The 12,603-nt window shown below is 38.6% G+C and overlaps 2 protein-coding genes across 3 annotated transcripts; one reads left to right on the top strand and one right to left on the bottom strand.

The window, feature by feature from the left end:
- Positions 1-147: 147 nt before the first annotated feature.
- Positions 148-1,985, bottom strand: LOC120294681. The gene is made up of 2 exons (XM_039315069.1): positions 1,715-1,985; positions 148-969 (listed from the first exon to the last, which is right to left on the bottom strand). The coding sequence occupies exon 2, from the start codon at positions 904-906 to the stop codon at positions 244-246; it is 663 nt and encodes a 220-aa protein (XP_039171003.1). The 5' UTR covers positions 907-969; positions 1,715-1,985; the 3' UTR covers positions 148-243.
- Positions 541-7,974, top strand: LOC104416004 (type IV inositol polyphosphate 5-phosphatase 11). 2 transcript variants are annotated; one of them, XM_018870685.2, is made up of 8 exons: positions 541-670; positions 4,102-4,267; positions 4,544-4,674; positions 5,556-5,632; positions 5,742-5,867; positions 6,247-6,440; positions 6,612-6,749; positions 7,785-7,974. In XM_018870685.2, exons 2-8 carry the CDS (start codon positions 4,115-4,117, stop codon positions 7,950-7,952), a joined length of 987 nt encoding a protein of 328 aa, XP_018726230.2. In that variant the 5' UTR covers positions 541-670; positions 4,102-4,114; the 3' UTR covers positions 7,953-7,974. The 2 variants fall into 2 exon arrangements, with proteins under 2 accessions (XP_018726230.2, XP_039171001.1); XM_039315067.1 differs by lacking the exon at positions 541-670 and having other exon boundaries at positions 3,889-4,267.
- Positions 7,975-12,603: the final 4,629 nt, after the last annotated feature.

Below are 12,603 nucleotides of genomic sequence, written 5' to 3'. Positions count from 1 at the left end.
ACTCCCATGGTTTTGGTAAGAACATATCACTCCAATGTATTGATCTAGGGATGGTGGAATTGGCTCTATAATATCAATTTGAAGTAAAAAGGTTTATCCTTTTGGACTATATTTGAAGACGTTAACTTTTTTTTTTTTTGTCGAAAAGGTATTTTATTTATATCATAAGACAGAAGCACCAAAGCCCTCTGCTGGGGCATCAACACATAACAAAGCCCAAAGGCCTGGAGGAGGAAAGGCCCACTAGTTCAGAGGAATGGTTTTCTTTTGCTGCTGTCTCGCGGCCCAATCTGCCACAGCATTAGCTGATCTTGGGCAACAAACCAAGCCCACTTGCGGCAATTGCTGCAGAAGAACTCTGCATTCGAACAACACCCCATGTGCTTGCCAGTCTGTCTGTTCTTCACGCTTCAAGTGGTTGACCGGAACTTGGTTGTCAAACTCCAGGACCGCTTCCCCGATTTCTTTTTCCTTCAAGTACTTTAGGGCTTCGAGAACCCCTAGGGTTTCCACCCGCAGAACCGTCTCCGCCCGAACTGTCTTCGTGAAACCGTCTAAGAAGTTGCCAGAGGAGTCCCGGACGACGCAAACCGCGACTCCCTCGGTCGATCCCTCACTCAGCGACCTATCAATGTTCAGTTTGAGAGAGTCGGTTTTCGGAGCTTGCCAGGTAAGCGGGTTCTTCTGTTCTTTGATTTTTTCAGCTGGTGAATACCCAAATCCCCATTTTTGGTAGCTAGCATACTGAAATATTGCTAGATTTATGACTTTGCATACCTCTGGTTTTGTACCTTGAAAGACAAAATTGTTGCGCTCCTTCCATACTTGCCAAAGAAGATTTCCGATCCTCTCCAGAGAAGGGAGGTGCGAATTTTCCTTAATGAACTTTACCAGCCATTCATCCATTCTTTTAACCTCCCGTGCGTCTACTCGCAAGTTAATTTCCGGGTGTTTCCATACCCTTGCAACCTGAAGACGTTAACTTCAAAGGCTGAAATCATTGCTTTATAATGAATTCTATAAACAAAAGCTAAAGGAATTGAACTTTTGACTAGTTTGTAATATGTGTTTTAACTTTGAGGGTTAAAGATTTAATAATGTTTGGGTCTCTGAGTGATATTGAAAATTTTGGGTAACAATCGAAATGAATTTGGCCATTACAAAGACTTATTTTTATTATTATTAATATGGATTCTTCAAAATTTAATAATCTTGAATCACGTAGGATTAAGATAATAGAAGTATTTAAACCTTCTTTAGAGTAGGGCTCTAATACCAAATCCTCAAATCATGTAGGATGATACCTATGAGATATATACCTATATGTATGTATATGTATTCCGTGAATTTCCTTGCAAGGTGACATTACATTTACCAGAGGGGCAAAAAGGAGGTCGAATAATTCAAGGCATAGACTGAAGCATGGAACAAAGATTAAATAACACTCATTTACGTCTTTTTCTTTCTTTTTATATAGAAAACTTCTCCTTTATTGGGCAAGAGTTGGTCTTAGTCTGAGAGTATTACGGCCTAATAATTGTGGTGGCTTAACATTGCATGATATATTTATAAGAATGATTAATTACAATCATAATATAAACAAAAATATAATCAAAGAAAAACCCCACAATGCATATCAATTACATATCAATGGTAATAATATCGGAAAAGAACTAAACACGTCCATATGGCTTAGGAAAAACAAAATATGCACCGTAGAGCTTTTTGACTGCGGAAGCTGCCATCTTTGCTAATACTGAAGCTCAGAATCAAGCAAAGCTAACTCCCAGCCAAGCTCGAGCTATGAACTAGTGAAGCACTGCCATGTCCGATGGGTGATGTCGGTGATGCCATGGTTGCCGGAGGCGACGCCGGTAGAGGAGGAGCTCGGGCAAGGGGAAGGAGAGAAGAAAATGCTTCTATGATTATTCTCTCTCTTTTCTTATTGTATGGGTGAACCGGTTCCTCCATACACGATCTGAAACTGGAATTTATGTGCAGACGGATCATCTAAAATTTTCAGTAGTTACTTGTCTTCCCCGACGACACATGGCGAATATAGATTGGTTGAGATGATATCACACTCGGCGATCCGAGAGCAACCAATGATTTCTCGGTCAACCGAGTTTTTGGATTACCTCCCACCGTCAGGCGCATCACGTGGTGCCACGTGTAAGTGGCAACGACCCGCGATCCCACGGACCAAACCGGTTTTGACTTGTCTTTGGTCTTTTGACTTGTCTTTGGTGTTAGCGGACCAAACCGGTTTTGCCCACCTTCTGTGTTCGTGGTGATCCGATCTCGATTGATAAATGTTATCAAGTTCGAGTTGAAGTGTCGCTGCATCTGTCTTTACAATGACGAAGCTCATTTAAAATAGGTAATTTGCAATATCCATGAAATGCAGTTAAAATCGAGCAGGCGATCCAAACAAGAAATAAATATATATATTTTTTTTATACCTAGGATCCACCGAGCCCGCCAGGCTTACGCCAGGCAGTCCACGGTTCGTAAAGTGGGCGGTACACCTCGGACCAAGCCTCAATATCTGAAGGGAAGCTAGCACAAGACCTCACTCCCATAATCCTCCACTTAAGACGTGTTAATGAAATTATTCATCCTTGCTAATATGAATAATCAAATTAATGTAACATTTCTATACAAATACTATTCTACCAAATTTTTTTTCTTGATATCTATTGTACTAGTTTGATCTACAATATAATTCTTCGTACTTGAGAGCATTTTCTACTTGGTTAGATTAAGTGAGCCTCTTACATAGATTTTTTCTTTGCTGTGACGGTAATGCCGTTATCTTGAATAGATTGAGTTAGGAGTTCACTAGCATAATGACATTGTTATAGACAACTTGTAACCGTGCAAGCAGAACCACACATTCTACTATGCACAGGATAGGAAACCGAAGCACACAAAAAAAAAAAAACTGTTGGTGGGGATTCAAGTGGAATTCTTCCTAATTTCCCAAGGAAATTGGAGAAACAAGTCATCCAATTTCCTTGAAAAATTATAAGGTGTAAACCGCAACGTCATTCTTTCAAGAGTAATGATATAGTCAATTGCTTATTTTTCATTGAGTTACTCTGAGTCATGGTATGCTAACAAATAAGTTAAACACAGAAACGTTATATGATTAAAAGGCCACTTGACAGAGTCTTTCTGTAGCAATTTCAATTGTGAAAACCTTTTATAAGGCGTTTGCCAGAAATCTCATAACTGTAACACCTCTAAAGCTACAACTGTTTAATAAAATTTTAGGAAGCTGTCTCTCCCAATTTGAAGGTGTTGTAGCTATTAAATATGTATTACCAAATATATTATTTACAACAAGCACTTCACATCCCAATCACAACACAAGATAGCTACAATTCAATCATGGATATAGCAAACGGGCTTTATGATGGAACAATTCCCCTTTTTGGATGCAATATAGAGTAGATTAGTCGGTTTTCAACAAGTTTGCAAAAGTGTCTCAAGTCGGTTTTCAATAAGTTCCCAAAAGTGTCTCAAATTCTTTGCTTTCTTAATTCTGAGGTATTATTCTTTGAAAGCGTGACAAGCTGTATTACGTACCATTCAAATTCATAGACATCTTTGCTTGCTTGAGCAGCTCTTTAGCCTTTTACGCAATGGAAGAGACGATAGGAAGTCAAATTTGCACTTCTTACAAACCTACAGGTCATTGTCCTAATTCATTGAACTCCTTCACATTGTCGACGCGGGCCTGCCTACCACCTAGAAAGTAGTGAACAAATGAAAGAGAGGCGCACAAAGACAGCTTCAAAGCCTTTGACTTTTCTTCACCTTACCCAATTTGTCAACTTCCACGTATAACAAGTATATATATAGATAATAGATGGAGATAAAGGACGTAAAGAGTTTCAATTATTCCCCGATCTAGGTAGTTCTTTCTAGATACATCCCCAATCGCTCTCGATTTGAAAGCTTGTTCCGCGATCACATTGTCCACATTTGATATTTCTTCTACCAATATCGGTGCCCCAAGAAAACTCGAGTTCTGGTTTCTGCAAAATCAGGCGCATGTATTATGGTGAAGATTCTTGAAATGGGTTATTGCTGCAGAAGAAGGTCCAAGATGGAGAGATCGAACGCCTCAGACAACATGGTCAGCCACATCGTCGCAGCTCAGCAAGAAGGAATTAGGACAATTCGGTCGTGCAACTCATGCGACTTCTCAAGCGACCCCGACGTCTGCATTTGCTTGGTTACTTGGAACATGAATGGCCAGGTGTGTTACGTACTCCTTTGATGATGATCTTGAGATATCCCACTCGTCTATAATCAATTCTCTTGAAAAGGACTCAACTGCCCGTTGCTTTCAGAAAATTGCTTTTATTTCCTTAATTGTAAGGTAACGTAAACCCCCGGTTCATGGGTCTTGATTACATTATGAGATCAGGAGAGGCGCGAGTGGATAGAATGGAACCCTACATCTTTAAATTGTCAGGATCAGTCCCTCACCAACACGCTTATTGAGATAAAGGATTTATTTTTGTGTTTGAAGGTATCTTATGAAGATCTTGCGGAGCTGGTCGGAAGCAAGCGAAAGTTCGACCTGCTGGTTGTGGGCTTGCAAGAAGCACCGCAAAAGAGCATCTCAAGAATGTTGCAAGCAACTTTGGCCGAAACACACGCGTAAGAAAGTTGCCATCAACATTTCTTTTAACTTCTCATTTCGAACGATTTCATGCCTAGTCATTCATGATCGGATCATTCTAGAGAACCTCCTGATCGTTTCTATATCTTCAGCTGGTACTGCCCTCAATTAGTAGGCACTGTACACAATATTTTTCCTTCCATATAAGACCCTTAATGCGCATTTGAAATACTTGCAGTCATCCCTCCGAACTTTTCTATGTTTCAGTTATTGATCTCTCTCTCTCTCTCTCTCTCTCTGTGGCATGACATTGGTAATCTTTATCCAAAAATGTAATTGTGTTTTGGTGACTTGAACAAGAGCTGCATATGACTACGGAGGACTGGCCACTAGATGGGCCATTATTTTATTTTAGTGAGACTTGTTCTGAGGCTAAGAATAATTGGAATATGATAATGCATCTTCTTTTGAGAGCATCGTTCTACAAATAGGAAAATAAAAGAAAATCTCCCGCCAAGATTCAATTGCATCATCAAACTACAACTATAATCTTACGTACTCTTCCCTTTCTTGTTGAGTCAATGACAAGATCATCAAATACTGGCTTCGAATCTAATCACAAAATACTTTTGACTTTTCAAAGGATGGAAAGCATCCAAACCAAAATGAATTTGGTCTGAACATTTATCTAGTGGCCTGAAAATTATTTTCAACCATCGTGTGTAATCAAACCATTCAATTTGGAAACCTTAATGTTGGAGGACAATTTGATCAAAATATTGGACAGATAATTGTGATATTGAAGAGGTCAGTGGAATCATAACTGGTTCATTGGTTTTTGGTTATTATTTTTCGTACTTCTGATTTTAGATTTTTGCCAGTAGTCGATGAATACTGACTCTTCATGTGTGACGTGAAGCTTGTTAGGAAAAGCCATCATGCAATCCGTGCAGCTGTATGTCTTTGGACCCAAGGACTCAGAATTGGACACCAAAGGTACGTACTTAGGGTTTGTTTGGGTGTCAATCAAATTGATCAGCAAGATTGAAAAAACATGACAGCTCTAGTCATAACCTCCTTCTCTCCATCAAATTATGCATTGCAGAACTGAAAGTCGACAAGCAATCCGTTGGGGGACTTGGAGGACTGATTGGGAGGAAAAAGGGAGCAGTTGCGATCCACATCAACTTCAGAGGTATCCGAATGGTGTTTATCTCCTGCCATCTCTCGGGTAAGTTTTTCAGATCCTGACTGCTTCTCATACCGAAATGGTAGGGCTATATGGCTCGGTTAGATGTTCGAGTTCAAAATGACTATATAGCATTACGTGTTCCTTTTAAATCAGGTTTTGAGGGGATAAATACATGCACAACTCTTTTGCTATCAGACTCTAAGTCCACTCTATGCTTTAAGTTTGATTAATAATCTGATAACAAAACAGTAGGATGCTAGTTTACGTCCAAATCTTCGCTCACATCATTCATCTAAGAAAGCTTTGTAAAGTTATGTCTTATGCATTAAAGATGGACATGGAATGGACAGAAATTCTAATTTTGATTAAAACTTCTCCGGCAACTCAGCGTTAGTCTCGACTCTTTTTTTGTAAGCAGCTCATGCACACAATGTGGAGGAGAGGAACGAGCAGTGCAGGCACATATCGCACTCCCTCTTTACCAAGTCCAAGCACTGGAACCCGTACGCACCACCCGCCCAACTCACTGTCTGGTTGGGCGATCTCAATTACCGACTGCAAGGCATCGACAACCAACCTGCCCGCAAATTGATCCGCAAAGACCTTCACAAGGTGAGCGATTGTTTATTTGTTCATTTACGTCAAACAATACGATCTTACCCGAGATAGCACTGTTTGTTCTTCACGAGATTTCTGAAACATTGAAGCCAATTTCTGAACTCGCGATCAGATAGCGCCTCATGATGAGACTGGAAACCTAGACAGTAAATTGTGTGGGTGCAGATGCTGATAGGCAAAGATCAACTCTTGCAAGAGGCTGAGAGGGGAGAGATATTCAGCGGATACTGCGAGGGAACGCTAAAATTCAAGCCAACCTACAAATATGATGTTGGAAGCAGCGACTACGATACAAGTCATAAGGTACGACCACACCATGAAACCCACCAGCTTCGCCAACTACCTCTCCACCCTTTTCTAATTTTAGTTGCTTAGAGATTAAATTATCATCACATCAAAATCAATAAGTGAGACAAATTAGGATGTTGGGTTCTTGATTTAGGAATTTAGATTAAAGTAGGAACCTATGCCCTAATTTTGAAGAGAGAGAGAGAGAGAGATATTGCCTTTTACACATTGAGTGCACTTCATGCAATGACAATTAATGAGATGGGTGTCTTGTTTTTCCACAAAATTAAGAGAGAATTATCCTAAGTTAAATACAAATATGTGATTCTAACTAATCATGGTTTTGACTTTGCTGCTAATAATGCAACGCGTGCTCCCACTCAAGTTGTCGCTCAAAAGACTAATGAAAAAGTAGTCATTCATGTTCTCGAAGTGCAACCTTTGATAATTACAGTACTTAATTCTTATATAAGAAATTCAACTTCAATATATCTTTATTGTGTTTGATGTCCAATTTCATCATGAAAAAACTAACACGAACTAAAGGAAAAATAAATTTATGTATATTTAATGCCTAAATAGATTGGCAATATTGACTTTGCAACTCATATTTTTTTAATATGATCTATCTTCCTTTTTCCAAATTTATGTTTATATTTAATAAAAAAAAATTATGTCTAATATTATATATAATGTCTCTAATATAATTGACTTCAATAAAAATCTACTCGAAGCATGAGCAAGAGTGCTAGTATTCATATGATTTGCTCTTTCAATTTAACTACGACTATATTCTTGCATATTCATTCTTGTTCAAGATAGAAGAGTGAACTCATTTAGGCAAAGATTTCTCTCAATGTACACTTTTCTTTGGACTTATGCTTATTTTCAAAATTATATTAGCACGACATCCAGTAGATCCTTCAACAGCAAATTCTTTTAGAATGACGACGAATTAAATTTAGAGTACACTTTCTGTTTTGTGTTATGATATATGTTCAGTTCTTTCTCCTACCAAAGAAAAAATGTTTGACCTATTTTTTGGTGCAGGTACGAGTGCCATCATGGACGGATAGGATCTTGTTCAAGATAGAAGATGCCAACAAAGTCAAAGCAATTTTACGGTCTTATGAATCAGTGGATGGTATTGAGAGTTCTGATCATAAGCCAGTAAAAGCTCATCTGTGCTTAAAGCTTAACCCCAGCCAAGATCAATGAAATAAAAACATAGTTTTTGAAACCGAGTTGTACATTTATTGTTCTTCTAGTGATATCTGTTCGCTCGAAAACCGCTGGCTTCGAATTGTCGATTTGACGGTCGAAAATCGAGTTCTACTTTTATCTCTTTTCCTAGTAGTATTCTTTTTCCACTATCTGGGTGGTTTCGACTTGTCTGGGATGCAATAGAAGTCCTTGAAGCCGAAGACAGCTGGTCATCCAAAAGTAGGAATTATACCATTCAACGCACATCAATTACGCGAAAAGAAAACTTACCCGTGAGCAGCACAGCTGGTTGAGATCCTTCCTCCAGTAACGAAAGTCAAGGATTCAAAACTCTACGTTGTTAGCGATTAAAGCGGAGGGCCCGGCAGTGAATTGCTAGGGCAGTTTTCTCCGAGGTATAATCGCTGTTAGGTCTCCACCACAGAAGCCCGTGAGATTCCAAATCGGCGTAAGCCGACAAGGGCAAGCTTCAGCGAATCCTCAATCACTAAAAAAAAAAAAAAATTACGCGAAAAGAAGCACATTTTAAGGTTTCTTTGGTTTTGCCAAAAAGTGAGAGCAAGAGACAAGGAGCTCCGTCCTCGTCTCAATGGCAGAACTGAAGCCAAGTTCTTGCAATTGTACCCGGTCCTCAAATCGAAGCTGCTCTTAGATGATTCGCGTCAGTGGTCGATCGGATGTGTCTCAAAATCTCATTTTTTTAAATATGATCTATCTCTTCTTCTTCTTTTTCCAACTTTATGCCGATATTTAATAAGATTATCTAAATTAAATACCATATATATATTGTCTCTAATAAAAGTGACTTCGATAAAAATCCACGAGAAGCATGAGAAGAGCGCCAGATTCATATGATTTGCTCTTTCCATTTAACTACGACTATGTTCTTACATACTTGGGCTAGCCAATATATATTTGTTTTTGGGGTCAGTGATTATCCAATATTTAACCATGATTTTATTGTAATTTTCTCTTGGATATTCAACTGTGGTTTATTTTAGTTCTCTCTACCTTGATTGTATTAGAAGATGCCTTAAATTTTATCTCTACGTGCAATAACATTTGTGGTCACCTATCTCGTTTGTCTCATATTTACAATTCGCCCTATATCTATTTTCATTTTTTTCCAATTAATTCTTTCGAATGGGATTAGCAACACTAATAAGCAATTTCATTCATCTACCAGAAACAAAAGTGCCCCCCCAGTCTTTATTTTCCAAACTTTTATCGAATCTCTATACGTCTTTCAAAATATATTTTCGTCTTGCTTGGAAAAGGAAGTAATTAATACCGATACATACATTGTGACCTTACTTGCGCACGTGCACACCAAAAATAGATTTGTCCAGCTTTCGTGCGGTTTTATAATTTATGCCTCAACATAAGGTTGGTAATACATGAAAAGTTACTAAAAAAAAATCAATTTCAAAGAATAGAGGTCAAAGGAGAATGACCAATATGCCACTTTCTCATTCTGTCGTTGTATCCTAATTATATGTTCAAATAGCGATTCGAGAGAACTCATTTATAAAAAGACTTCCCTCAATAAATAATTTTCTTTGGACTTAAACTTATTTTCAAAATTATATCAGATCAAGATATGACGGCTAATTAAGGGTGTGTTTGTTTAAAAAAATTTTTGTTCCTAGGATCACAATTTTTTGTTCTTTTGTTCTAGGGAACAAAAAAAGAATAGAAATACGTTTGTTTACACTTTTTTCTCGGGAACAGATTTGGAATAAAAATAAGAAGTAGAAAAAACTTGTTTTTTATTTTCGAGAAAACTTTCGAAAAACACTTTTCTCTCTCTCTCTCTCTCTCTCTCTTCTTTGATGATCCCGGAACCCCGTACACCGGTAGCCTAAGGTAAACCAAGAGCGGCGCTAGCCCATGACACATCACCAAGGCGCCACACTTAAGAATTCCCAACAACAGCATTGGGACTCGAACTGCCCCCCTCTTGGATGAGGGTGAGAGCACAAAGCCAGCGCTGCCATTGCGAGTGGTGGTCTTTTTTCTCTTTCTTTTCTTTTTCTTCTTCTTCTTTTTGCTAGTCATCGGCCTTGGCCATGGCCAGTGCCGGCGACTGGCCAGACGAGGGCCAGTGACCTCGCTGAAGCGTCACTAGCCCTTGGAGAGGCCGAGCCACAGCAAGGCTCATTGGCCCGAGCCTTGCCGTGGCCACGTGAGGCTCGACCTTCCTTGGGTTGCGCTAGGCCGAGCTCCACCCAGCCACCGACAAGGCTCAACCTCCCTAGCCGACACAAGGCCGTGCCTCGCCAAGCTAGGGCGAGGCTAACCTCGCGCTACCTGGGTGAGGCCGAGCCTCGTCGGTGGCCTAGCGAGGCTCGCCAAGCCTCGCCCTGGCCTAGTGAGACTTCGGCAAGCTCATTGAATGTTGCCTAGCTAGTCACCGGCGACAGCGGTGGCCAACAACCGGCCAAAGAAAAAAAGAAAAAAAGGAAGAAGAAAAACTATATATAAAAAAAAAAATACAAGTTTACTAAATGTATTTATATTCTTTTTCTATTTCAAAAATAGAAATTTTGTAGCTACCAAACGCGTTCTTTTATTTAAAAATTATTCTTTAGAACAGAAATAGAAAAATTATTTTTGTTTCTAGGAATAATTTTTAAATAGAAATGTTACTAAATGCGCCCTAATTTGGAGTACATTTTTCTGGTTTGTATTGTTATATATGTTTAGTTCTTTCTCCTACCGAAGGCGAAATGTTTGACTTAATTCCGGTGAAGGTACGAGTGCCATCATGTACGGATTGGACTTGTTCCAGATAGAAGATGCAAGTCAAAGCAATTTTACCGACTTTTGAATCAGTGGATGGTATTGAGAGTTCTGATCATAAGCCAGGGAAAGCCCGTCTGCGCTTATAGCTTATCCCTAACCATGACCAGTGAAACTAAAAAACACGAGTTCATTGAAAACGGAGTTGTCCTTTCATTCTTTTTCCCAGCAGTATTTGTTTTTTCAAAATTGCTCACTTCTTATTGTCGACTTCATGGTGAAAATAATTGCATTTCAACTTATCAATGATCTGGACATAACTTCGCAATCTTTACAATTTGACTTGACGGATAATTGTACACAAAGAAAGAATTGAGAATTTGACAATTGGGTTCGAGAAATCAATGAAATGAATCCATCAATAAGAACACAAATCATTCTAAAGGAATAAGAACAAGTGTTTGATTGGCAAAGGTGAAAATACAACTGGAATGACTAGAAATAAAACGACCGGAGATAGATTGAAAGGAAGTAAAGTGCGGTGACAAAAGTAATTTTTTTTCTTTAGAAGTCCGTGAAAGTCTCTTCTCAGATCAAATCTCATGTTTATATTTATTGTCATCCATATTGATTCCAAAGCATTCATTAATTATCCAAGTGGCCATCTTTGTCTGTACCCTTTCCTATCACGTTATCCACTCATAATTTATTTTCCAAGAAATAAACACTTCTTACTTTTAAGTCCTTTTAATTTCAAATAATCAAAGCTGCTAACTTGTGATAAGTTGACTTATTCTAGGAAAAGCAATGGTTATGATGAAACGGTGGAGCCACGCGGGCGACGAAAACCATACGGCAAGAAAATGGTTTGGGGACGGACGATGATCTCAATCATCGAGAAGGCCCAACTGCTCCTCTCCCCCAACATTAATCAAATTGAATTTCCCATTTCCCATTTCTTATAAGGTTTTGACCTTTTCTAAAGGGCATTTTATTTAGCCATCTTCTTTGACCTTCGAGAGTCATCGACTTGTTTCCCAAACGCTCCGTACGCGTTTTGCCGTCTAAAAAGGAGAAGAAAATATAGGGGAGACACGCGCCGTGGGGGCGGGGCCGTTAGGCGTTAGAGAGAGAATGAAGTTGCTTGTCCTTTGTCTCTTGGGGTTCACCCACTTATTAAAATGAGACGGACCCAAGTTACCGCAGTAAACGGTTTTATTACCTTTTTTGCACTTGACAGTACAATTACAGAATTGCCATCAAAGACTACATAGTTTTCTATTCTCTACATTTTCTGCCTCAGTTCGATAGCTCCTACGAAATACTACCAATTCAGGAGTAAATTACAACAGCCATGGGCAAAAATAATGGATATTAAGTCTCGTTTCATCTGACGACTATCACCCAAGTCGCATAAGCCATGTGAGTCCTTGAGTATGATGGGGAAAGAGTATACACTATTAACAGATAACAAGTAACTCAATATAAGACCCTATTAATTGAGATTTTGCTTACATGGAGGGAATAATTAATTCATGGACAGGTTCTAGCTCTAGGAAAGATGTAACATATAGGTAAAATAAATTTAAGATTTTTTAAGAAATAACAATAGAAGTTTGTCAGACAAAAGTTTGGAAAATTGAACTAGATGACTAATAAATGTACACCATATATACAATAAAAAAGGAACCTTTGGATTGATATGCAATTAAGAATCTCCGTGATGGAAAATGATGGATTTTTTTAATTACTTGCAAAAGGAGAAAAAGTGAATGGGCTCGTTTGTTTGCCATTAATAAAGAGCAAAACGGGCATGTTTGTTTTATCGCTTATTTAGATATTATTCAAATTTTTTTTTAAAAAATGAAATTAATCTTTTTTTTGTTAGAACATGAAAATAATT

Source organism: Eucalyptus grandis, chromosome 6, assembly GCF_016545825.1.
Source record: "Eucalyptus grandis isolate ANBG69807.140 chromosome 6, ASM1654582v1, whole genome shotgun sequence".
NCBI lineage: Eukaryota > Viridiplantae > Streptophyta > Magnoliopsida > Myrtales > Myrtaceae > Eucalyptus > Eucalyptus grandis.
Note: the sequence above shows the minus strand (reverse complement) of the source record. Positions and strands in the feature narration are given on the sequence as shown.

What these genes read in the sequence shown, in the direction of transcription:
- LOC120294681 (XM_039315069.1), bottom strand. Translation starts at nt 906, where the DNA reads ATGGATGAATGGCTGGTAAAGTTCATTAAGGAAAATTCGCACCTCCCT.
- LOC104416004 (XM_039315067.1), top strand. Translation starts at nt 4,067, where the DNA reads ATGGTGAAGATTCTTGAAATGGGTTATTGCTGCAGAAGAAGGTCCAAG. An exon ending in ACTTTGGCCGAAACACACGC is followed by an intron (nt 4,675 to 5,555) that starts GTAAGAAAGTTG and finishes TGTGACGTGAAG; the next exon opens with CTTGTTAGGAAAAGCCATCA. An exon ending in TATCTCCTGCCATCTCTCGG is followed by an intron (nt 5,868 to 6,246) that starts GTAAGTTTTTCA and finishes TTTTGTAAGCAG; the next exon opens with CTCATGCACACAATGTGGAG.